General features: G+C 46.6%; 1 protein-coding gene across 2 annotated transcripts; it reads right to left on the reverse strand.

Annotated features, from left to right (window-relative positions):
• Positions 1 to 6,886: 6,886 nt before the first annotated feature.
• Positions 6,887 to 26,059, reverse strand: LOC126528162 (uncharacterized). Of its 2 annotated transcripts, none has more exons than XM_055069164.1 (7): positions 25,541 to 26,059; positions 19,120 to 19,254; positions 16,628 to 16,999; positions 16,459 to 16,567; positions 15,872 to 15,954; positions 14,147 to 14,309; positions 6,887 to 9,450 (listed from the first exon to the last, which is right to left on the reverse strand). In XM_055069164.1, the coding sequence occupies exons 2-6, from the start codon at positions 19,252 to 19,254 to the stop codon at positions 14,229 to 14,231; spliced, it is 780 nt and encodes a 259-aa protein (XP_054925139.1). In that variant the 5' UTR covers positions 25,541 to 26,059; the 3' UTR covers positions 6,887 to 9,450; positions 14,147 to 14,228. The 2 variants fall into 2 exon arrangements, with proteins under 2 accessions (XP_054925139.1, XP_050031986.1); XM_050176029.3 differs by lacking the exon at positions 25,541 to 26,059 and adding an exon at positions 22,997 to 23,252.
• Between the last annotated feature and the right edge of the window lie 921 nt (positions 26,060 to 26,980).

Here is a 26,980-nt window from a genome sequence, read left to right on the forward strand (position 1 = left end):
GAAATAGGCGCTATCAACGTTCACACATCTGTATCATGGATTGGTCTGCTCCGTTTGGTGGTGTTGCAGACGATTCTGTGCTAGGGGCTCGTGAGTGTCAACTATGCGTTGGTCTCACTATTTCGTATTGATCGCTGCTTGTAATTTGCACACTCTATCCAGGATATGAAAATTATGTTTACGCGGCGGAAAACAACGAACACAGCGTAGTAAGATGGATAAACTAAGACAGCTAAAACAACGCTAAAGCAACAAAACTCGTAGATTGCATTATATCTATAGTAGTCTGCCACATGTAGCGGTGGTGCTGCCGGAGGAAAGTAATGAAATCTACTGGGGCTGGTATCGTCAGAATCATCACGGTCACCAGTTTATGTCCACTGCAGGGTGAAGGCTGCAGGGCGAAGCTAGTGAAAACTATCAGTAATAGCTGTATCATATTTATGCAGAGTAGGCATACGTTCTAAACCACCGATATAGCGCTTAAAAATCAAGTGTGAAGGTGTATACTGACGCAACAGGTTGTGATACAGCCCATACTGTGATACCCATGGATACTGAACCGCAGATACACTTTATTTTACCTGTGGTAAACATCGCTCCACTGATGATGAAAAGCAATGCATGCGGCAGCACAGATGAAGGGAAAAAAAAAGAAAGAAGAAAGGGAGTCGTCATGGCGCACGATACACCCTACGGATTTAATATCAAGCGATCTGCGAAATCTGGAGCTCCGGAACCGTACAGGATCCCAAATGCAATTAAAGGTGTGCCTGAGGTCAGAAACCTGCTTTAGGGCGTTGAAATCGAGGAGACGACTGTTGGTAGACTATCTGCAGGGCAGCGCAACGAGTTAAGCAATCCGAGGACACGTGACACGGTCAGCTTTTTAAGTGCGAGAGGTGGAAAGTAACCTTCGCTGAGGGAAATGGTAGAGGTATACGGTGGCAAGTTGAGGTAATGACGGAGAAACGAGTGCGAAATAGCTCTCTTTGCAACTTTTCATTCGTGAAATTTCCTCCGATTTGGTGGTTTCTGCTAATATCATTTGACCCACTGTACGCGTGTACGTTATTCATATCACATGTAGAGAAGATATTTCACTTCAGATTAAATTTTTCTTAAGGTCGAGATAACATTGGGGAATATTTTTTTTTTAAACGAAAGAGGCTGTGGTTTTCGTAAAAAGGTTTGTGGTACGAATACTGATTTCTTTCTTTCTTTATCTGTTATTTTTACCTGTGCCGTACCCTTTCTTCCAATTTCACAAATTTTAGTTGTCAGCACTGGTAACATTGCTGCGACATCTTGCGGGAGCGACTCGACTCTGATGCGAAGCAAACACAAGACTCCGAGATTTCAGTTGTGGGGCAACTGAGGAGCTTGTGAACTACGCGCGGGGTGCGGGGAATTTCGGAGGCTACGCCGCAGCTATATAGCGGGAACCTCATGAACGCTCGCGCTTTCTGGGACTTGAGGCACATGAGACCACACTTCGGTGAAGACGTATGCTTTGCACCGTTCGCATAAACTGCAAGTCCAGACAGCGCGTGGCCTAAGTCCGAGAGTCGAAACGGCTTCAGATGCACCAGATTGAACTGTAGAGCCAACTTTAACTACACAGAAGTTCAGCTGTCCCGTAGCGGTTGAAACTCTTGAATTTACTATTTACTCAGATTTCATGATGTACTCGTCCTTTTCATCGGGCTCGGTAAAGTCTTAATGGTGGCGCCTACACGGCTTTACTGAGGGCCCATCCAATTCGTCTTTCTCGTTCCTCCCCACTTGTTCCCCTTCATACGAGTAGATTTGTGAATTGGATTGGGTTGCTTTTAACATCTGCATTACCTTGTTTCTTACCTACACACCAGTCATCGTGCTACGAAGTGGGGTATCTTGTATAAGACTTGCACACGCGGCAGTAAAAAAAAGTAACTGATTGCAATTACATCATTCAAAGCTGTTACTTTTTAGAATTACCAATTAGTGCCCCATGAAAGCAATATGGGAATGACTCAAAAGTAACTGATTACTTCTTCGTTACTTTCTTTCGAACATTTATTAGCATTGTGTAAGTACAGTGAACAACGAGGTGGCCTGGAACTTTCAGTGCGTTTTTACAACGCTCCATATATGCATTGCTTAATTACGTGCATTAAGAATTGGTTTCAAAATATTTCGTCAGTAATCGTCCCTCGTTTTATGTGCTTAAGACAGCCACCACACTAGAAGCTTGCTCGAGGTGGAAAGATATAGGTAAAGACAGAGTAGTTGGCCAGTTCATTTGACATGAGCGCTTGGGGAGTCAGGGGGCATTGTAACATACAGGGTGTTTCTTTAGCTGCACCAAACTTTAAAAAAAAATTGCCAGCGGCAAATAGTACAATACATAATCCTTGATATAAGTAATTCGATCAGGCGGCCATTGCTTCTACGGGAAATCAAAGTACTTAATTTATTAGTTAACGTAATTACGTTAATCAACTTTTAATTATTAACATTACGACCACTATTTCAATCTACGAATTATAGCCGGCGAGTTCGCAAGGCGTATTCACTTGGAACGGATTCTCAGAACCGCACCAGTTTCGAGATAATTTTCAATGTGTCCGACGAAATGCATTGGTGTTCCAGTTACTTTTGTGCTTCAGTGAACAAAACAGCGTTTTCTAGCTTCTCCAAAATCTGAAGCTCTCCATATTTTGGAGAAGCTAGAGGACACTAGAAGTGACACGACCACTACATGCGCAGCCGCTGATCAAAACGCCGACGATGCAAAAGTGATAACGATATGGACAAATGCCAGCAAGGGAAGAGGCAAATGCAAAGAATGAACTCGGGACAGCAGCGAAGATCTCTGTATAGTAAAAGTTTTTCAAGCTCTAGAATAAATTACACATGCCATACCCGCTCCCGGGCGGGGACCTTTGCCGAGTGATGGTAGATTTTTTTTTTATTTCAAGTTTTATTTTTTTCCCTCGCAAGATGTAATTAGGCATGCCTGGTGCGACAACTGCTTTATGCCAGTCATATTGAGGAGGCGGAAGCCATCGATGTTCCAAGTATTTTACCTGTTCAACATAACGAATGCATCGGTGGCTGACCTTCCATAGGGACGAAAGCAAGACAGCACGCGCAATTTTCCTCGTAAAAAGCACGCTTGCTACACTGGATGCTCGAGGGTGTCTCATGCGCGTATCGCTGCTCTGCGTATCTGAAGTGTTTTTGTGCATCGCCGTGACTTTTATCGCGCATGGAGCGTCATTCAAGAAAACAAATCACCCTTGCGCATCGATACCATCGATCTACGCGCACGCTCGGAGATCAAGAGACGGGTAACAACGCACCACGAAACAGGACTGATTAACGTTGTGCAGGATGAACTGGCTACCGATTGCTTCCGCTCGCTGTAATAACCTGGCGCGTAAATGTATCACTATGAACTTCAGTACAAAGCGTTCAGTGAATCCCTTACCCAAGTCCCAGTTGAGGTTTGTATATCCCTAAATGTCTAGTCGGAATCGGCAACTAACTCGGGAGCTTCTATTTAAATAAATGGGAAATGTACGGGAGAAATCGGTTCAGTCGGAATCGCCATAACCGACTTCGATAAAGTTAGTTGCCTGAATAATAAAGAAATATGGAAACTGCAGGCAACGGATTATTTAGGCCATAAATTTTGTAGCCAAATGTGCCGTAAATCAGAATTGAAGAACGTACTATAAGCTATCTAATATCATAAAGTTTACAATTATAAAAAATTCCGCGTTCTGCAAATTGCATCTGCTTGGACATATGATGATGGTACGTGGCGTTTAACGACGCAAGGGCCAGGTCTGCTACTTGGATATACAAAGCGGACAAAACTGACATGTGCCACTGTGAATTAAGCAATGATTGGCGAATATGACTTTTGTAAAGCTCACGTCAACAGTAAGGACTTCGCACCACGCAAGCTATTAATATGTCACATTTCTCCGCTTTGTACGATGAACAGGTATTGTAACGTCTGTTCTTGACGCAGCTGTACTTTCTGTATTTCTTTTATAGTTTACGAATTTTCGAGAATTCTTGTGCGTAATTTGGGGACGAGAGGAACGGGCATACATGCACACTCGCACTGGACCGGAATTTCAATTTCAATTTAAATTTTAATTTCCCATCTCACAATTCCCTAAATATACTTTGGCAATCCATAAGTTTATTGAAGGCAACCACTATTACACACCATGTCATAACCACGTTGACGCAGTGACCTCAGTAGCGAGAACGCATAACAGCCCATTAGCTCCAAGAAATTGACTTTTGTACAGTGATAGAGACAGAATTGGTGCATACTGTGACTCGCATTCGCGATGTAGAAGTGCCTCGGCAGCATCTCTGGTGAACTTCTAATCTATGAGGCCAACGCAACCTTGGGTCCCTGCTGGTTATGGCAATTTATTCGTAATCTATCGAGTATACTTCTGCCAGTCCGGGTGACGGCTAGTCTTTCCAACTGAGCCCCTACCTGTTGAGCTTCAATCAATTATTCTAAGGTGTTATGCATACCCAGTTGCATTAATCTCTAAATACTGGTACTTTCTGGCAATTCTATGGCCTGCTTAAAAGCTTTTCTTAAGAGTTTATTGATTTTGTCCCTTTCTGCCGTGTATAAGTTCAAGTACGTTGCTACGTAAATGATCGGGCTCATAGAAAGAGAGTGAATGAGCCTCCTAACAATGATAGCCTCCTTCATTCTATACTTGTTCGTGATTCTCTGATCAGCCTAATGGCGTTAGTGACCATGGTAACGAGCTTTCTAAAAGTTTCGCCGTTTGTTCCCTTGGACTAAATGTTGTCTTAGCATCTATAACTTCTTTAACGATGGGGATGGCGCGGCCATTCTTCGTACGAATCTGTGTCTCCTCGTACTCTCTCTCCTTGATGTATCCCTTGGGCGCCTGCCCTTGACGGTGGGGCTGTGAAGGAGAAGCTGACTTCTCTGGGGACATTCAAGCCGTGTGTCTGTAAGGTACTCCTCCCCTTTACCTCTTGCTTTAATTTCTGTTCTATCTCTCCATCACTGCCTTGCGAGATCCATATGGTAATATCATGAGCGCATAAGGAGTGATTGATCCTTCGATGTCTTCGAGCTTTCCCCACAATCCTATCACAATGATGTTAAAGAGCATAGGCGATATCACGGAGAACTGAGGGGGTATCCGAACTGCCCATGTCCCTCACCTCAGACATGAGTTCCCCCATGGTGAGGGCAGCCTTCCTATTCGTTAGGAAGTCGCGGATGTAGTTGTACGCCCTTTCTCCCAGGCTTAGGTTGCTGACCCGACTGAGTACAGCCGAATGTGCTGCTTTGTCAAATGCTTTCTCGAGATCCAACCCTAATATAGCTCTGATGGACCTCGCTTTACAGTCTAGTACTTGCGGCTTGATTTGCAGCATAAAGTCCTGAGTCGGCAGTCCAACCCGAAAGCCCAGCATAGTATTTAGATATATTTCGTTTTATTCCAGGTAATTGTTTATTCCGATAAGGAATGCATGCTCCATAAGCTTTCCTACGCAAGAGGCGAGATAAATTGGCCGTAGATTTGCGGTATTGACTGGTTTGCCAGGTTTGTGAATGCGTATAACCAGAGCTTCCTTCCACTGTTGTGGTATGGAGCCCTTGGCCCTGCATTCATTTATGTATTTCGCGATATCCTCTATTGCCTGAGCATCCAGGTTTCTTAGCATGCTGTGATTAATCCAGTCTAGCCCCGGGGAAGATTTCGTATTGAGTTTTTGCAGGACCGCTCTAATCTCTTGTGTACTGAAGTCCCCATCCAAGGGCTCGTTATGTTTTCCCTCATACCGCCCATGCTCGAAGATTGGGTTGGGGGGGAAGGTATGTAGGGCTTGCCTCAGCGATTAGTTAATCTCTTTGTGCCCGTGCAGAGGCTTTCGGAAATTATGTTTTTGAGCTGTTCTGGGATTGTGTAGATCTAGCAGGTATTTGAGTATACGCCACGTATGGCCAGCAAAAGTTTGTCCCTCCATAGCGTTGCAGAACTCATCCCATTGTTGCTTGCATAACTGCTTGCTATGCTCTTCAATCGTTTTGTTTAACTCAGCTATTCGCTTACGTAGACTATTGTACTTTTGCTAACGCCATCTGTGTAGTAACGATTGTTTCGCCTCCCACATAGGTGCGAGACGACTATCAATATTCCCTACCGGTTGGTCCGGCATGATAGTGTGACTGGCCACGCTTACGTCTTTGGTGAGGTCTCTAGCCCCTTGTTCTATGTTTCCGATCGGCTCTTGCTTCCTATCATCTTTTATTTTGCTTAACTTGTACCAGTTGATCCATTTAACGGATCGATTATTTTCGGCATCTGCTTCTTCGATTTTGATTCGTATAGTTCTATGATCGCTGCCAAGGTCTTCGAAGGTGTTTCTCCATTTGACATTTGCGACCTTGTTTACTATTGCAAGATCCAGTGTGGTTTCACTGTTGAGCCCGGTCTGTATACGGTAGGAGAGTCGGGTTCATTTACGAGCGTTAACTATCTTGAATGTCTTGCCATAGCATTTTTCCCTTCACTGTCAAATAACCATACCCCCCCAGGCAGCGTGCGGGGCATTGAAGTCTCCCCCTATGATTAGAGGACAAGCACCTGCCATCACCACAGCCTTTCTAAAGAGAGTTATGAAGCGCTGCCTTTTGAGGGTTGGATTACTATATATAAGTTGATTACCAAGTTGTAAAAAAATAGTGGTAGGTTACCATGGCCGAACTACTCCAATAGATACTACAACGTACCGCATATTTCAAGCCTAAAAAGCTCGAAGAGTGGTGTATGCGAGTGAAAAATAACCTCGCGTAAACGAAACTGCTTCAAACCGACACGGTTAATGTCACCTTTAATAAAATACAAAGGGGAAATATCAGCACATTAGCAACCAAACACTCTTCATTTCATGGCCTCCATGAATACGCTGGCCCTCGTTCGATCACCGCATCTACGCTGTATTGAGCTGCCTTGTCATGCGCACACAAGTGTGTAACGATGGAAAAGCTATCCAGTCAAGCACTAGGGCATCGCACAAGCCACTCCTTACGCATACAACCGAGCCCAGTCTCCCTGTATGAAATCCAACGCAGCGTCGCTCGTCTTTCGAGTGAGCCTCTGCACCATTTCCACCAGCTTGGCGCTCCATCACTTTCTTTTTTGCATAGTCACGCTCGCCATGGCCGCCTGTGCTCCCGAGCTCAGCCGCTTTCTCGTGGAGACGGACGTTCCTCTTCACGAGCTCTGCCATCTCGAGGACGCCATCTACGTCATCGTCAGGGTCCCAGGAAACCAACAGAGGCGTCAATGTGTAGTTGCTTCTCAGACCCTGGAGGATATATAGTTGCCACGAGGCAGGCGGCGATTCCCCAATACTTGCAGACTGAAACATCGTTCAGAGTGTCGTTGACCATTGGCAACACGGACAAGGACGTCGCTATTTCTGGCTTCAACAATACTACGTACGTGGTGAAGTATGTCAAAGATCGGTTCTCCTTCAAAGAGTTCAGAACTTTGACTAGCTGGTGCTCGTTGCCCGGTTTGAGGGACATCAGGTTTTGGATTGTCTTGAGTCGCCGTCTGCTCAGCGACCGAGGCGATGCCATCAGCGAGCGCGTCCAATGCATCATCGCTCGGGTAGAAATGTAGCTTACGAATTGCAGTGTCTGGCCACAGACTCGAAGAACTTTTGGAGAACGTCCCTGCCCACTGAAGCGGTGATGCCGATGGAAAGCTGACCAGGCCAACACTCTTTTTGACCGATAAGTCTGGTAAGCGGTGGCAGAAATTTCCCGTTCTACACGATGCGAAATCTCTTAAGAACACCCTCATAACTGTGTTGGCCCCGGGAACGCTGACACTATCGTCTTCCACGAAACACGCATTGAAAATGTCCACCAGCTCAAGCTTAGAGTTGGCTGTCAGCATCTTGGCGAAGGCGATCGCGGTCTTCGAAGACAACTTGAGCTCCGCCAAAGTAAATTTCTTGAGCGTGTTATTTAGCGTCAGTGCTTCGATGAGCGCCACGGTACCTCCATCGTCGCCGCAAGAGTATCAGGGACCGAAATGCCTCAGTTTCTTGTTCTCTCCGAGATAAACTGCAATGTCCGCGGCGAACGTAGTGCGTATGTTTTCGAGGTTCAAGGTCAGCGAGCGCAGGTTGTTGAACATCCCGGTAAGATATATGCTGCAAACGTCCCCCGTGCATAAAATGTAACGCGAGTTAAGTTCGAGCGAGAGCATCCTTCGCGGTCCTCAAATGCGACCCTGAACGCACTCTGGGAGATTTCCCGTGTACGATGGCGAATCAAAGTCTTGGCCCTTATCTTTTAGACAAATTAGGCCTGTAAATGCGAAGTCAACATACACATTCCCAGTGGCGGACCTTTCTAGGTCCGACCCGGCCTTCTCTGGCGGTAGCTCTGCGGCAGGGCGCAGCTGTCAGTTGTTAAAGACGGCGGTCGTGCTTTACACGCCCACGGCGTTCGAACAATGAAGTGCGATTCGTTTTCTATGGTGCAAGGGAAGAACGCCCATCGAAATACACAGGGAAACCCAGCCCACGTATGGGGAAAGGTGTCTCGCTTTGAGAAGTGTGAGGTGGCGGTGGTGTGAGTTCGCAAAAGGCCGTGTATGATAATGAGCCTCCGGTGTGGCCGCGGCTACCACAAAGGCATCTCAAATTTAGTGCTACGATGGGACAAATGTCTGAACCGGTGCGGGGAGTATGTGGAAAGATAGCGTAAGGTGCGTAGAATGGTACGTGTATTTGTAATTACCTGTACGTACCATATTTTGGCTAATAAAATATAGGGGCAAAACCAGAGTCGCCCCCATACACAGGTTCACGGTTGGACCCGTAGTAAAAATGTGCTGAAGCACGCCAGCATCTTTTGCGGAACAAGAATGATATTGAAGCGCATCACCTCGTCTCCAACAATCAGCCCTTGCACATGAGGGGTCACTAATTACGACGATGTGTTCCAGCCCTTTCTTGATGAGCTCATTGACTTTAGCGTCTCCCGAATGAATCTCGCCATTAAGTTCCTCGGACATGTTAACAAGAGCAGGATATTGTGGAGATAAGGTATCCTCGTTTAAAAATGAACTCTATGGACAAGCTTCTAGTTGCTCATGATGACAGCAGGGACAAAGTTTCCTTAAAGTCTATCACTGAAGGGCAGCGCTTCCAGAGCTTCCAACCGTTTCCAGTGCTAAGATGATAAAGATGAACTATTGAGTTTTGCAATCAGTCCGTTTGTCAGGTTCAACCAGCAGCCGTCAGCACCTCTTCACGTACTCGAAGGACCAGAGCTTGTGCGGTACCTAACTGGAGCAGTGCACACAGATCGCGCTTGTTGAAGGTTTCTTGGCCCTATGGTGCAGGTATCGATGAAGCCTGTAAATAAAATGAAATATATATAAGGAAGTAAGAATTTACCGTATGGATAAGGCCAGTATAACTGTTGCCTGTAATTTAATTGAGACGAAGCCAGGAAATGTCAGCCCGGCAAGGTCATTGCACGCGCACGTCTCGTGTTCGCACGGACTATTTGTATACACTCCGAGTGCAACACAGATTTCTAGAAAGGAAAACCCGCTTAGCCGTTTTGAAGAGAAACTGAGGAATGTCCCGTTAGACTAATAAAGAGGCTAACATGGGAGGTTTATTGCTTGTTGCGCCACGAAGTGGTATAAGTTTGCCTAACCCGGCAAAGAGGTCATCGTGGACGAAGATAATTGGAAGAGAGGATTATCCCTCCGATGTCAAACCCGTTGTCCCATCCAAACTTATCTCACCCGAGAAAGAAGTATACGTTTGCTGCAGTAGAAAACGTTTTTTAAAGAAAGCAGTGAATGTCACGGCAGAATAAACTAGTTTTAACGAAGTGAATGCGTCAAACTTCATAGCCTCTTGGACGGTAAGTGATCTGTGATGATTGAATGCAGGTTCGAGTATGCGGTGCATCGACGTAAGGAACCATGGACTTGTGGTACTGGCCTCAATTACACAATCCACAATGGAAATGAGAAATAAACTACTACAGCTATAGATGAACTCCTACTAGCCGGACTAATAAGAACGACAGTGAACACAGAACTGAAAAAGAATTTTTATTATCGCGCGAATCGAGATGTACGGGGGGTTAGGTTCCTTGTTCTTCGTGTGTATTCCCGCCAGAACAAAACCGCACATCAGCACACGGGGGGCAATCTTGATACCTCATTTGTACACAGGCTTGCTGTTATTTTAAAAGTGGCAACACCGTTACCAGGACTCCTAACTTCACTCGTCGGGAGGTAGACATGTTGCTATAAGTACAATTGCGAGCCTGTGAAGTTGATGATCGTCAAGGAGTTCTTCGATGGTGGGAGAGGTATATAATTGCTAAAATGAAGAGTGCCCTATAGCTATACGGTCGCTTTCGGTCACACTTGCGTGCAAACTGAAGTAGGTGCGATAGAAATGACGTGTTGCTTCGATGTATTGCTTTAGAGGTGCGCGACTACGATCCGATCCGATTTTTTTTTTTTGTAACTGCTTGTGCCACGAACAACCAAACGAACCATATCTATTTTTGTCTTTCTGTGCATATCAGTAGCAACATCGAGTTTTCGTACCAAAATCCTTTTGTGTTTTCTTGTAATCTCATTTATATTTATTTATTTAATAACCCTAACAGCCCGCGTAGGTGACAATCAGGCAAAAAAAGTGTTGATTTAGCGGTAAATGCGAGATAAATGCCGTAAGATTATGCCATGCCTATAAAGTTCCGAGTCGACGATTTAAGCCGCGTTTATCACATTACGAATTGTTGTTCGGGAGCGCTCTCGACACGTGCCCTGCCTCTTCGGGGAGCGAAGCGACATTGGCGGTGGTCCGGAGCAGATCACCGTCAGTTGCAACTCGCGCACGCACGCACTTTTTCCACTTTGAGACTCCTAATACTAACGCATTGAATATGCACAGTAGGTGCACAAAGAGTACGTAGTAAATATGCAAAGTAGGTGGTTCAAGCTCAAAAATCGACGATAAAGAATGAAAGTGCAATGATTGCACGATACCAAAAAAGCTCATAGAAGTACAAATGAAGAGTGACCGGTTGTCTGTAGTCAAAAAGTTCAGTAGTGCAACGATTCAGCAGCGCAATCTTAGCGAAACGATTTCGGAAAGTAGTGCGTTCTATTGTTGTATTGATAAAACAAGCGGTGAATTTATGTATTTCTTTAGTTCGGGCGAAAAATCGGTGAACTTTAAAAGCATGGTCACTACGGCCGGAAACCTGATGCGCTGGATGAATGTTAGTATTATGATGAGCGAATAATAGATTACTGTGATAAAGGCTCTGAAAGCAAGGTAGGCGGGTCTGATTGAGAAAGGGGGAGGGGTGGACCACCTAGTGGACATGTCCCTATTTCGTCTGCTGCTGCAATGGTGATTGGCTGGGGGCGCCTGTCTCCTGACGCGTACCCAAGCCCAGCCAAACAGATCTACAGCAGCAGACGAAATGGACATGTGCACTAGGTGGACACTTACAGAATACTCCCCCACGTCTTTTCTTCACCACAGGACTGACCCTTGCTTGAACATCAGAAGTCCGAAAGTGTGAAGCGTGGTATAAAATAAGCCGGTAAACGACAAACTCAGTTTGTCTGCTTTTGCACTTTCCTGGGATGGACGAGCCACATCAAGCCCACACACGTCTATAACGATGCGAAAGCGATCCATTCAAACACTCAGGCTTCGCACAAGACTCAACAGCAAACACACCCACAAACGAGCCAAGACTGCGTATATCAGATCCCAATCATCGTCGCTAGTCTGTCCAGTGAGCCTCTGCAACCTTTCGACCATGCAGGTTCCCCGCTAAAGCTCACTTTCTTCAGCGCGTCCGCTGCTTCAGCGTCGCTCTCGCGGTCACCCCCTGCGCTTACGAACTCGACCGCTTTCTCGTGGAGGCGAACGTTCCTCTTCGCGAGCTCTGCCACTTCGAGGACACCCTCGACGTGATCGTCAGGGTTGCCAGGAAACCACAAGGTGCGTTACGGTGCAGTTTTTTCTCAAGCCCCGCAGGACAGTTGCCACGATGTCGGCGGTGATTCCTCAGTACTCGCAGACGGAGACCTCGTTTCAGGGTGTCGTTGACAGCCATGCAACTCGAACAGGCACGTCGCTATTTCTGGCGTCAACAATTGTGCCTACATGTTAAACGACCTCACGGAGCGGTTCTCTTTCAAGGTGTCCAGTACATTTACTGACTGCTGTTCGTCGCCTCGTTTGACGTGCATATGGTTCTCAATTTCCTTGAAAGTCGTCGTCCGCTTCGATACCGAGGCGATGTCATGCGCGAGTGCATCGGATGTGTCATGGCTCGAGTAAAAGTGTAGCAGACTAGCGGTAGTGTGTGTGGCCACGGCGTCGAAGAACTCACTGAGAACTTACCGGCCCACAGAAGTGGTATATATAACGCTGATGTATAGGCGAGTCAAACACGCTTTCTGACGGATAAGTCTCGTAAGCAGCGGCATAAGTTGCCCAGTTCATACTATGCTAAACCTCTTGAAGACGCCATGCATAACTGCACCGCTCCAGCAACGCTGACGCTGCCATTTTCCTTGAAACGCGCGTAGAAATTGTCCACCAGCTCAAGCTTAAAGTTAACCGTCAGCATCTGCGCGAATGCGGTCGCGATCTCGGTAGACAGCATCAGTTGCCGGAAGGTACACCTTTTGAGCCCGTCGTTCACCGTCAGCGCGTCGATGAGCCCTGCAGCACCCTCGTCCCTGCCGCAGGATTCCCAAAAATCGGATTCCTTCAGTCTCTTGTTCTCTCGGATATAAGTTGCAGTGTTCGTCACGAACGCAGCGCTTATGTTATCATAGCCCAAAGTCAATGGGCGCAGGTTGTTGGACACTCAAGAAGGCCGTACGCTGAAATATTCCTCTACGCATTTAGTGTAGTCTATCAGCGGAATATATTCGAGCTAAGAGCCCTCTTCGAGGTCCTGAGATGCCACCCTGGCAGCGCTCAGCGAGTTTTTCCATATAAAAAGCATCCTCACGGGTGGACCCGGTCTCAGCTTGCGCGGCGAATCACGCCAGCGTCCTTCTCGGATTGTTTTCAATATACGAACGTTGACCCAAGTTGCGAACTCCTCGCGCATGCGCTTTTGTTAAATACGACATTCTGCTCCAGCCGTTTCTTGTAAAGCTCGTTGACTTGAGCATCTTGGCACTGATTCTGTATTTTAATTTCCTCAGACAAGTTCAAAATGGCCCAATACTCCGAAACAGAAAAGCATATCGGAACCCTTTTAGTCGCTGGTGAAGGTGCAGCTCGTGGCAAACTCCGATGTCGCCTATCGAAATACATGTAAAACGTGAAAATACTGTTCTGAGATAACCCCTGCAGTAATTTTAATGACATTTGTTGGGTTTGAGTGAGGAAGTTATGTTCCAGAGACGGCAGGAAACGGAATTTCGATTTAGAACCTGAATGGTTTTACAACAATTTTGAAGAATTGGTAAGCATGAAAAAAAAGATGGAAGCACGAAGTTTAAAAATGCGCAACTGTGTACAAAGAACATTTATCCGCGTTAATGTTCTGTCAGATGCAGTTTACGGAATTTTGATATCTTTAATTGCCAAGCTAGAGTATTAAACCTAATAGCTTCGTTTTTGAAAATTTGAGACTCAATAAATTTTATATATGAAAGAACATGGCCTACATAAATTCGCTTGTAGCAGTCGCTATATTTTCGAGTTACCGTCACATTGACGACGTTGCCTATATACCACCTGCCAGCGACTGCGCACGTTAAGCTGGCGTAAGTGGTAGCGATAACGCTATGTTAAAATGCCATACGAAATAATTTCTTTACGGTTACGCGGTGCTATATACTGGACACTATAAGATTCCACCAACTTGTGAAATCAGCCATCTTGACAGCTTTCATTGGCTCACCAGGCAGATATGCGTCCCTTCCGACTGGCTCAAAACGGGAACGCGAGGGAATTCGACACGACGGGTGAAATTTGACAATGTTTCAACTAGCTACCCCAGGGCGTCGAAAGTAACCTTGAGCCAACTTACACGAGACAATTCCTTGTGTCAAGCCGAAGGCAACTAACGCAGCCACAGGCACCAGGTCAGCCAGGAGGAGCTTCCCGCGCAGCTAGGTCAGTGCTGACGATAGCGACGGCAAGCAGTGCCATAGCATGCTTGGGTCGTCGGTGCAGGCCAGGTAGGCTTGCCGCTGCGGCACAGGAAAAAAAAAACGAAACAAGCATTGCCAAAGTGCTGGTCTAACGCGTTCTCAAGAGCTTGTGATTGTCTAAGCTGCAGAAATCGGACCCCAATACAATCTTTCTAACCCCTTATGTTCCGCCGCGATTGACCAACAGTCAGGTATGTGAATTTATCGATTGCATATAGCGAAATATTCGACACCGTGAATCGCGACAATTTGCTTGGCAAGCTGTATTCCCATTGGAGCACGTGGTGTAACTTATTCACTTGCCTTTTATCTGTCCGGTCGGGAACTATTGCCATCGGAGAACACATTTCATGCTACGCAATAATAAAGCGTTATCTAGCAACTATTTCAGGATGACAGTTTCTAATGCACTCATCACTATTGTCGAAGCCAACATTGACGCCTCGAAACCAGCCCATTCGCCATGCGCGATAAATTATGAATGGAACCTGAACACTGGCTTTTGACACGTAACTGTTGGGTTACTTGCATGTTCCATGTTTTAGATAAACATTAAAATAATCAGGTTGTCCTGTCTACAGACGGGCTCGTTATGTTGATTGAGTTATCAAATCACTGTCAAATGCCAGCTGTGCAGGCGCATGATGTCAACACTCGCAGCCCAGAAAAAGAAAGCACACATTGCATTTGCTCTGTACTACACAGATACACCTCTGTGCCCTTGTTTGTGGCACAACCGCAGCACAACACATTCTTTTTCTTCAGCGTAAATGAGCATTCTTATGTTGCTGTTACAATTAACTCTTCATTTTTGTAAGGACCCTCAATTTTCTCGGCTTAACGTCTCGAGAATGAACGAGAGAGGTGCGCTTAATTTTCATCTTCGCTTAGTTTTTATGTGTCAATGACCAATTTGACGTACAAAACAGAGTGGAACTCTCAGCTGTAGCTCTTACAAATGGCTGGTTCCACGTCGGCGTCCAAATTACAACTGCTCGATCTCGTGTAAGCCTAAACACGAAAATACCATGCAAGCACGAAAATACCATTTTATCTCCATAGACACCAGCACGAATGCCCAAGTTCTTTATTGCGATGGGTGAGTGTTTACTCAGTTCCTTGTTGCGGCCATTATTTGATTGCTATAACGTGCATTCGGAGCGCTGCTTGTCTTTATTTTCATTGACCTGCTGTATAGTAAATTTATTAGAGATGTCGTTGTGCAAGGTTAGCTTTCTCATTTGTAGTCTACGATACATACATTGTTGCTTTTAGTGCCATATTTGTCTGTAAACCATTATTTTTGTATTTTCACTGAGAAGAACCGATGTCTAACCTTTGGCATGAACTGCCAGCATCCGTGGTCGAAAACGAAATTATTGATTTAGGACACGCCTAATCACTGAAAATATTAGTAACGTATTAATGACAACTTCGACAGTCACAAGTGTGCCAGTAAACCTGTGCTAAAGCTTTTTTTTCTAAAGGCTCAATAGCGGATACTGTCTAAAAGGCACATATAGCAACATTTTCTTCGAAGGCACAAAAAGAGGTAACTGATCGGGATGGCATGCGTGCACACACCAAGCAGTGTGACATACCGTTACTACCACAGTGGTGATGAAATCATGCCATCCATGGCAGCCTCCATAGACGATCTCGAAGAAACCAAATGCCGAATGAGCTGTGGAAAAAAAGCAAACAAATCGTCAGTAAAGATCTGCGTCACGAAAACAACATTGATGAATGCGGTGTTTGTACCGCAAGGGTCAAACATGGCCAAGGAGCGCCAAGTCAGTGTTAGTGAGTTCGCAGTGGAGCGATGAACTACAAAAAGTAGACGTGACGGGGTTATAAAGGGGCCTAAAAACAGTCACTAAACAGGGAACAGGGAAGGTAGTCGCATCACCATCAGGGTAACGGCAGGGAATCCTCACTCCTGAACGCCTTCCTACACCATGTACCTGTACGTACCTCACACTGACTTCCCGTTTCCCACCCCTTCCCGCGGCAGAACTACTCGTTCAGAGCCGAAATCTGCCTTATCTAAAACATAACCAAGACGTTTTTGAGGAACCAGTGATCACTCGAGCAAAGCGAGCTCCAAACTTTCTGTCCTTTCATTCCATTTCAAGAAGACGCCACGCGTGCATTCCACGCGCGCCAACGACAAACACAAAAATCTCACCGTAGGAGACCCTCCCGAAGAAGTGAAGCACCAAGCTCAGCGGGAGGCAAGCGCTCAGCACTGTCATCACGTCGTTGGCAGTGCGGTGGTGAAAGCTCGAGCAGGCCACCTGCAACCGAAGACGGAGAGCGCCGTAACGCAGAGCAATGCATTGCCAGACTCGCCGTACCGTTGGGTCCTTGACGCGTGCGAAGAGTTCCTCTTCCAGGTCGTCCACGTAGCGGTGATAAAAGTAGTCAGTGGTAAGAAATATGGTCACAGAGATAAAATGCAGTCTCTCGGAAAGACGAGTGGTCATGGCGGAAACGAGAACGAGCGCAGCCGCCCGCAACCAGTGCAGGTGACGGGCGCACTCCGCCGTCCTGCGGTACGCGTCCCGTCGCCCTTGCGGCAGCAGATGCTCCCGGGCGTCCCAGTAGTCCGTAAACTCACCGTTGACCCACAAGCTGCAGACCAGGTGGACGACCGTAGCGAGGACCCAGCCAACAGACCACGGCGGGGTCGCTGTCGCTCGACTTATGCTCGTGAACGTGTTGGTCACCTGGAAAACGTGTACGGTTTTACTCCGTACTGGAAACTTACCGTTGTAATGTCACTGGCGAACGCCGCAATCCAAGAAACAGAAGTACAGAAAGTTGATGGATTGACTGTTGGGCCTTAACGTCCGGAAGTGACACACGGGCTGCGAGAGACGTAGTGCAGAGTCGAACCCGCGACCTATGTTTCTCAGCGGCGGGTTAAAAAGAAAGTTGGCAGAAACTGACGATCCGACAGACAGACCGACAGTACAGTATACAACAGACAGTGCAGTACAAGAGAGAGAGAGAGAGTACAGTACAGACAGACCAAAACGAAAACAGCGCATACAAATCTCAATACACGAGCGTTTATGCATTCCGCCCCTATCGGAATGCGGCTGGCAATTGAACTCGTAACCTTGTGCCAAGTAGCACAGCGCCGTAGTCACCTGACCACCACGGCGTTGAAAAACAGAGTGCTCAAGAAAAAGTGACAGGAAAAAAATGGAGCGCATTTTTTCGGACAAGTACGATGGTCCAGCGCCGTCCTCGTACACTTTGTCCTTTTGTTCATGCTTCACCCGCGTCATAATCCATCTCATCCGACTGACAACACGCGTAAAAGAGAATCGCTCGAATTATTGAAATATGTTGGAAACTCGTTAAATGTCATGCTAGTACGACCAGTCGTAGGACGAATCGGATGGTTTCTACGCGCATGTCTTGCGGCTCGTACCCGTCTGTTGACCGTCAGAAGAGCACTCTGCGCCGATACCGAAGACAGCACTAAATTTCTGTTCCCATAACGATTCTTGCTAATCTAGAAGCCATAACCTTCCCTCTCTGATATTCATCTATAGTTTTCGTACTGAGGAAACCTGCTCATGCAACTATTTCAGCGCAGAAACAGATACCATTACTGGCTTTGAATTTAATTCTAGTGTTCCCTTCAGATCTGCGCACAATCAGAACAATATTCTTGTTTTATTAAGTTACTAAAGTGTAATACATAAATGAAGCAAGCGAGGCAGGCCCTAGAGCATGGGGACCTCCTGTCAGTTGACACACAAAATAAATGCCATTAAGCAGCAGGGTAGAAAATTGAATAAAAATTAAAATACCATAAGTCACATTAAGGAATACAAAAGACCGCTGATAATACAATTTAGAAATACAGAATCCAGGAATCGTAATAGAAAATATTATATATGGACTGCTGCGCATAGGAAAATCAAACATGAAAAAAGAAATATGGCAGGCGACCCTAATCTTTGACTTAGGTGCCTCTTAGTGGCACTCGCAGCTTGGCGTTGGTGTTCTTTAGGTTAACTTTAGGTGACCGCAACGCACGAACCGAACTCGGAGGCAACTGTCTTCCATTAATTAGCCAGTTAAATATCATGCCACCTTTTTGTGTGTGACGTCATTAGTGACGTCATTACTTTCTCTTTCTACTTCCGGGTTTCCAGGAATTTCGCCAATTTCGTCTGCTGATGGGCAAGTACAAAAATAAGTGACGTTTCATTTCGTGAACGCATGTTACGCACAAGTGTATGGGTATTATTCATATACACTTATGTGTAACATACGTTCAGTGAGTTAAACTTCACTTTTTTTTTTACTTTTCCATTGGCAGGTCCTTATTTATCTTTCTTGCTACATAAGAAGTGAAATGGAGACGCAGGATACAAGAGCTGCCAAACTCTTCCACCAGCAAAACCCGTCTGAGAAATAAAGTCAGGACACGTCCTTGTATTTATTTCCTCGAGAACATACGATATTGCAACGTGGTGATAAAATTCCATCGCGTCGATTTTCCACACGTCCAACTTGTCCTATGTACAAGATGGCGGGGTTCCCGCTAGTACCAACTATGAAGCCGAGACGCGCGTTTCTAGAGCTCGGATCATGTAGGAATGCAGCAGGGCAGAGACCGTGCCACCGGTCGGCATACCGACACCTTAACATCAGCTCAACCGGGGAGCCACCATCTTGGTTAACTTTGGAAAAGTGCGCGCAGATGCGCACTTGCCCAGTTTGCCCACTTGCCTCGCCCAGTTTAATTCACACCAGAGAGACTGAAAGGAGGAGGTAGAAGTTTCACACTCATCAGTCCGCGCAGAAATATAGAGAACGCACTCACGCCGCCCCGTCTGCTCACGACAGCGTCGAAGTCGTAGCGTAGCCGGTAAGCCATCGTGGTCAGCACGTAGATGGCCGGGACGCCGAAGCCGATGGTGAACGGCAACAGCGCAGGGATCGCGCATACTTTCTCCATCTGCGGTCGGGCGAGATTCTCCTGAGCAACGAGTGTTCTTGTGTGAGTCAGTACATTTTTTTAGACGGTAGAGACAAAGAAATTGACGGGGACCAGGGAGGACACGGTACAGGTACGTGTACTATACGCTTGAAGAGCCCGATGGAAGGAAGGAAGGACATAGCCAAAAAAGCTCGATATGTCATTCAGAAATAGTCACCTTTTCGCAGACAACACAAGGAACCTTGCACGACATGGAATGATGGCGATAAGACTGATACGAAGGGAAGGCAGAACGAATGCTTGAGGAATGAACTCGCACTGCATCCAGTGCAGCATAACTGACAGAGTGATCAACACTGGTCGAACACGGAAGAGAACATTTTAATGACAGGAAAGGTGGCAAGGTCGGCCGGAGAGTCTTCGCTCTGACCTGGTACTCCACAACTGGAATAAAGGTTTAGTGAGAGACTGAATGCTACGCAATCGGTCCCATGTGCGGCATATACACACCATGTACAATTCCTACAGATGCACAACAGGGGATGTCTTCAGCTTATTGGAGGTTAATATGTAGTCCATACACGAACGTCCATACACGAACGTCCATACACGAACGTCCATACACGAACGTCCATACACGAACGTCCATACACGAACGTCCATACACGAATGTGTCCTACGTACCAGATGCAAGATATTTCTGCGGCCAGCGCTGCGACAAAGGGACGTGTCTTCGTTGGGGCAACAATTGTTTTTCGTGACACCGTTTGCTTGTATCTTCCCGGGAATCCTTGTACAATAGGGCTTTATTTTTATTACACTATGAAGAATTTTTACAACTTGCCTGTGGCATTCAGCACCATTCTAATCCTTGAAATGAATTATACGTAGATGGCGGACAAAGCTTCTTCGTGAAATCGAAACGCGTAATGGACTAATTACTGCAATTGTACTAATTAAGTTCTCCCTAATTATCTTGGGGAATATGTGACGATTTACGAATTGTAGCAGGTGAGTTTGCACGGCGCATGGACTTCGAACGAATTCTGAGAATGGCGCCGCTTTCGATATATTAACCTTCAAATTTGCGTTTTAAATATGCACCGCGATTTTACTTAGATTTTATTAAAACGCCGTCTTATGCATTGAAGAACGAGAGTAATGGAAACGCCAACGTATTCGGTCGCACAAGTTAGAAATGCGTATCTCAAAACTACAGGGTGTCATCCTGGGAATTAGTTGGAAGTGGATACGCCTCGGCGGCTACGATTCGTAATTGAATTATGTGCCTCAAAGTAGTTCGAAACTTATTTAGTGCAGTTTCGTTAATTAATCGATCACGCACTTTGATTTCTCGTGCAAGAAAGGCTCGCCTTTTCGAGTAATCCAGTGAAAAACTGATAAAAAAATTAGAATCGTGCTATACACCCCGGGCAACCGGTGTTGAAAACTTCTGTACAGCCTATAACAATAATAATGTTACGCGAACGAGGGCTTAGTTACACTGATGACTATATGCAAGAAATACGTATAAAATAACGCAGCGCTGGTCACTTCAGCCGATAGCTCGAGCCCAAGGAGCGCCACTAGAAATCCGCGATCAAGAACTGATTAACCTGCACGTAGCCTTTCACTGTGTTATGCAACTCTGCTCGCTCGCCATCGTTCTCAGTACAGCTCCTTCGGATGCTAGTTTTGCCTCTGGGAAATTTTGTTTTAGCATGCCTTTTTCTAATCGTCGGGTGCATGGAGGAGCAGGAGAGATTAAGAGCAAATTTTTCAGTGAGCTTAGATGTGTCCGCAGATGTGTTGTGTCCGCAGATGTATAAACACGACGCCAAAGCTCTCAGACAGCCTTCTGCTATGGAAACGCAATTGAACCTCTCACATGCAGTGTATGCTTGGATAATGCCCGGTCATTTGGGAAATTTACCTTACCTAAACAATCACACACACACAAAGAACGAGAAGAATGCACTACGGGGCCTGTTGCTGGTGCCTCTGTTATAGCCAAGTTAATTAGGACACGTTGCGCATTTTTATCTTTGGAGCCACAGGTCCCACCATAAATGCTTTGTGACTTTCTACTTTAATTCAAAGTTCGAAGTCTCTGTAACGCAGAAAACATCCTCGTAATCGTAAGAATATAAGTGAAAACTGGTCTAGTTCGTATATCTTGCGCATGGCACAGAAAAAGCACAAACTATACGACACAAGAAGCAACCGACAGGGCCCAGCGCAGACGAACAACTGGAGCTTTAATTGAAGAAATTCTAATTCTAAAGGTATCGCTAATGCATGCGCATATGTGAATGAGCCGTAAATAGGACTGCGCACCAGCTTGCACTGATTGCGGCAGATTATGCTCTGTATTAGAAACATGGTTGCTTGCGTAAAACAAAATATTTTTGAAAACAAACCGTCAGTTAATAGTCGGCGCTCGTTTTGTCGTCTGTGTCTCCTTGTGTTGTACAGTTTACGCAGTTGTTTGTGCTACACTCTTAACTGTACACCCTTTGGCGTGTACACTAGCTTGCCACGCAACGATAATGGTCATCTGTCTTGCTTGCGTTTCCTTTCTTGAAAACGCTGCGTTCGCTACTTTCCTGCCGAGAACGCTCTGCCATGCTGATAACGCGCATGCCGTACGTGCCTTGGAAGTACCGGGCTCGCAGCGTTAAAGAAAGAAAATGTGGACAAGACAGATGACGATTATTATTGTGTGGCAAGATACGACCCAAAGGCTGTAATTTTGCTTAAGGGTATGTAAGAATGTAAGAGTGTCCTCAATAATTCACTGGAATCCTTTCTACGAAATAATTTCGGCTGTTAAAGAGGTGGATGCATCGTGACATAACGGTTTAATTCATTTCTGTTACCGCTGCGCCGTCCACACGCATTCCGAAGAAGTGCACACAGCGCTCTTGGCTCATGTTATGACTAAGGTCAGCACAGTTAGCCTAAATGTAACAAAACAGCACAACGAAACACGAAGGCTTTGGCTTAAATTGGTTCCTGCTTGCTTGTGCTATTTGGCTACAATGAATCCACGCCGACTAGCCTACACTTTCAACGTTCCTATAGTTAGCCTCCATCGCTATGCCACGTCGGCAAACAGCTGCGTGTCGCGACGTCGCGATAACGTCGATGACGCCAAGTCTAGCGTTTATAGAGACCAACGCTGGGATCAAAACTAAAACATAAGTGTTTCCCGACCTTTACACTTGTCAGGTGTCATCCCTTTACTTGCGAGAAGAATATGGCAGGGGCGGGGGATCCAGTGTATTCTCCGACGTTGTGATTCTCAACAGTTCGTAACTCGAACAAAATTTTTTCGCGAAGGTTCGAAAAGAAGACTTGTGGAACGGAAACACTCAATGTTCTACAGAACTGCAGCAAATGCGAAACGTGAGCCAATCGACCACGAGGTAGCTGCTTGCTTCTTATAGGCGAATAGCTTCACTGAGACTTTGGAAATATGTGGCCCGCGACCTCGTGCTCTGTACCAGAATGTCAGTCACTGCATGAGCCGCCCCCGCGAAGTATACGAACACGGCTACAAACTGAAAAGGATCAGATGGGCTGCTGCTTGAAAAAAAGAATTGCGGATCTTTAAGTTCATTAGGTTTGGAACACCGCTCATACGCTTACTTTATTTTTCTATAATTTACCGCTCGTACTCGAGGCTGCCACTTTTTACTCAGCGTTCGGAACCGAAAAAAAAAAGGCGCTAGAAACGGGTGGTCACAGCATCACTCACCAAATGTGTGCTCCAGAGTAGCGACCAGCAAAGGTTCCGGGTGAAGTGAGGCGAGGCTCAAAAGGCCTACGCACTACGCGGGTCAAGACATCGGCGTGAATGAGCAAACAACGCGTGTCGGTTGCATCGATCAACGCGCCATCACCACCTGCGCACTAAGGTGCGCCTTCTGCGAGCATACGCTCGGGACAGCTTTGCTTCTGAGCATGCGCAGACCGTAGATCTAGCGTTTCAACCAGAGCAGACGATATGTGAGCAGACGGGCACGCACTCGGCGATAAGAGGAGCTGTGTCCGTTCCATTGATGCCGGGGCGATCGCAGCGACCGCCGCGGTGCAGGCTTGCAGTACTGATAAGTTGGCCAACGTAAAGTGATAAGACCCAGCATGACTTGTGAGCTGCCATGATCTACATGCTTGACTGTGCGTGCGCGGTGAGAAATGGAAGCTCGTTACCTCGAACCACCGGTGCACACACACGCGGCAGACACACATGGCGCCTGTTGAGCAAGAGCAGAGAGGAACTAAAAAATAATACTGTTAAAGTGACGAGATGTCAGACATGGAAAGGCACGTGGTGCACGCAGGACTTCGGCACAGGAATATGTTGAGCTGCTTCACTTAAAGTATTATTTATGCCTTTAAATCGTTCAGAACTTGGGTTGCCTGTGCGATCAAATTTGTCAGCGTCTTGGGGCACGACGTCAAACTTGTCTGCTGCGCCATCAAAATGTCTGTCTGTCAGTTTCTTTGTCTGACGTAGCAACGGACTATGTACAACATGTAATAGGAATAGAATTCTGGGGTTTAACGTGCCAAAACCACGATTTAGTTTTGAGGCACGCCGTAGCAGGGGAAACCGGATCAATTTTGACCCCAGGGGATCTTTAACGCTCCTCCAAAGCACTGGACCACGGGCATTTTTGCATTTAACCTCTATGCGATAGCAAGATGTTAGAATATTACACGAAGCGTAAAACTTGTAGCTCTAGTGGCAGTGTGAATTGAAAAAAAAAAACGTAAGCTAAGTAAAAAAGCTGTTGTGCTAGCGGTCCTCTGTCTGAATCCCATCATCGGACAATTTAATTTATACTTATTATCTAAGATCAACGCCTTTCTTAGCGACACTACCACCACTTTCTCATATCGGGCACGTGTCAAATCTCGTTCCTGGGCCGATCCCGGAGGTAGTGCACAGCCGCGCGAATAAAATAACATCATTTTCAGCTTTGAGCTCTGTTGTTGTTTCGCACTTCTAATATGTAAGTCTGCGAAAATTGAAGATAAAAGGCATGCGCTATCGGCGTTTTGTTTCATGACATTTGTTTGTAGGCTGCCATTCTCAAATTTCCGAGGAATAATTTTGCCAAGAATGTAAGACATGGTATGAGCAACTTTGGTGATAGAATGGTGTGGCAATATAACCCACATATACCGCATTTCATATGGCATGGGGTGGCATATAGCATACACATACCTAAATATATATATGCGGAACTTCACGGCGACGCCGACGCCAAAAATTCGCTTGAAGTGGTCATATACTTGCTACTGCACTAAAAGGAGGCCGATCCCTAAGGCGTCTACAGTATCAGATACCGTCTCAAAGAGCGATAGCCGCCACAGGCGAAGAATAGGGGACGGGAGAAACTAGCGCGCTGTCTCTTTCATGAGAAACTTCTTGTGTGGCGTTACGCAACTGAAAGACAGCGGCATGACGTATGACCAAGGAGGTTTGGTGCGACCCTTATCCCCGTGTTCCATTCCTGTGCCAGTGCCCCAATGGAAACTGGCGGGCGTCCGTGCCAACCTTTTCAAAACAATATACAGGGTGTCCCAACTATCATGCACCAAGATTTAAAGATACTCAAATGCCACGTAGCTGGACTGAACCAAGGTATTGATGCTTGGTGTGGCTTGGAGGTACTCAGATGGTTTTACCACTCCTCTTATTTACATAACTATACTTAATTAATCAACTTCTAATATATTTAGATGAAAAGTGGCAATGAGAAAATTGTAGGGCAACATGAAAAACTCCCGACGCAGCTTTCTGTTCCTCAATACGTGCTACATAAAAGCGTTTTTCCAAGCGTGAAAGAGGCCCACGAATACACGCAAAGTGCCTCGAGCGGCGTGTACTCGCGGGCTGCTTTCATGCTCGGAAAAACGCTTTCAGATCGCACGTATTGATCAACAGAGAGCTGCGTCGGGAGTTTTGCAGCGCAGCTATATATGGTTAGGGTACCATAAATTTTTTGTGCCCTCACACAAAAACTATCATCATCAATTACTCATACCCCCGTAAGCAAGAAAAAATAAATGCAATGGCTCATATCCCCGTAAGGCAGAGGCTACTGGCACTCAGCAAAGTGAAGCGAACAATGCTTACATTCTTTCGAATCACGCATACAACATACATAACAGCATCTTGAAAAGGCTCAAAATCAACGGCTCGTACCCCGCCAAGCAAAAAAAAAAAAAAAAAAAGATCACGCAGGAACTCCTCTGCGAGTAGTCTAATTATGTGTTGTACATTGCTTACCTCCACTCAACCCGGTGTCAATATCAATGTTATGCAACTTGACAGCACCGGTACAAACGACAGCGGTGCGGACGGCGGCGCAAGGTGAATCGATGAGGCAAGCAAACTACTACAGGTGGCTGCGCCAGGTACACTGATGAGGCTCCGATCATTATAAGGTGGTATCGCTCTTTATCACCTTATCCACTCGCGTCCAACCATTATGCGCCGCGCGGACCATATGTTGAACGCGACCTGCGATGCAGGCAGAGTGCCGACTGCTGATATCTTCACGCGCTGTGTTCTCGCCGCTTCGCGTTGAAGAGATACGCCCTGGCCGATATATTGAAAGGGATCGGCGAAAGGGGCAGGGAGCGTCTTCTGCTGAGAGATTTGCGATCGCTTTGTTCTCGCCGCTTCGTTCGCGTCGAAGCGACAGGCAGCACGAAGGTAAAGCCGCTCGCTGCTGCGGGCTCTATTTATACTGTATGCGTGATTCCAAAGAATGTATGCACTTTTCGGCCCACTTTTCTGAGGGCTTCAAGCCTGCTTCAGCTCCGCCATGGGTCGGCCCGGTATCGCAGTATCTCCTGGATCGGCTTACATTTTTCGCTTACGTGACGGACGGTTTTCTCGTTGGGTAAGCATATAAATGAATACCTACGCATTTAAAACGCAATGGCTCATAACCCCGTAAGGTTCATGGCTACTCACTTTCCGTGGGCTAGTTGCGATGACACTACCCCTGTGGTTTTTGTCGGTGTTTCTAATGTGGATGTGTCTGGACCTAAGAATGAATGGTTTACGCATTTCGTGTTGGAAGGATTTCGCTTGCGATGCCACAGCGATCCGGCCCAACCGACCACCCAGGGGCGTACGTGTATCGATTTGATATTCTCAAAGAATGTGTTTATATCAAAGATGAGCGTATATCCTAATGATCACAAAGTCATTGTGACCGTCTTTACTAAGTGGCAATGAGTTATGCAATCAAGTCTTTACCATGTTACATTTCGCCTACAACGCGCGGTAATGCCGGCGCGGATGCAACGGACGCCGGGGCTTCGTTCAAAGCGGCGGACATTTTGGCCCGTTCGACGCCGCCGCAACGCCTCCCCGCCAAGCGTGTCCAAGCGTGTCCAGGCGTGTTTCAGTGCCACGTGTCTTCTTGTGTGCGTGTGTGTGTGTGTGTGTGTGTGTGCCCACGCTTGTCAAAGCGCGGCAGCCGGGGAGCGGAGCTCCCCAAGTGAGGAGCCAGCAGGTCTGTCCGTCGGCGGGCTGGCGATGCGTCACTACACTCGGCTCACCATGTCTCTCGGCTCGACCGTGCGCGCCGTCGTGGGCTCATGCTCCGCCGTCGCGTGGGCTCATCCCGTGACCTTCCTTCTGGCCCGCGACGCCGAGAGTATAAGAGCAGCTGCCCCCGGACGCCAGGAGAGAGGCTCCGATTTGTACTGTTGA

The sequence above is a fragment of the Dermacentor andersoni genome, chromosome 9, assembly GCF_023375885.2.
Source record: "Dermacentor andersoni chromosome 9, qqDerAnde1_hic_scaffold, whole genome shotgun sequence".
Lineage (NCBI taxonomy): Eukaryota > Metazoa > Arthropoda > Arachnida > Ixodida > Ixodidae > Dermacentor > Dermacentor andersoni.

What these genes read in the sequence shown, in the direction of transcription:
- LOC126528162 (XM_055069164.1), bottom strand. Translation starts at nt 19,254, where the DNA reads ATGGAGAAAGTATGCGCGATCCCTGCGCTGTTGCCGTTCACCATCGGC. An exon ending in CACGCGTCAAGGACCCAACG is followed by an intron (nt 16,568 to 16,627) that starts GTACGGCGAGTC and finishes CTTCGGTTGCAG; the next exon opens with GTGGCCTGCTCGAGCTTTCA. An exon ending in TCACCACTGTGGTAGTAACG is followed by an intron (nt 14,310 to 15,871) that starts GTATGTCACACT and finishes CCTGTGCCGCAG; the next exon opens with CGGCAAGCCTACCTGGCCTG.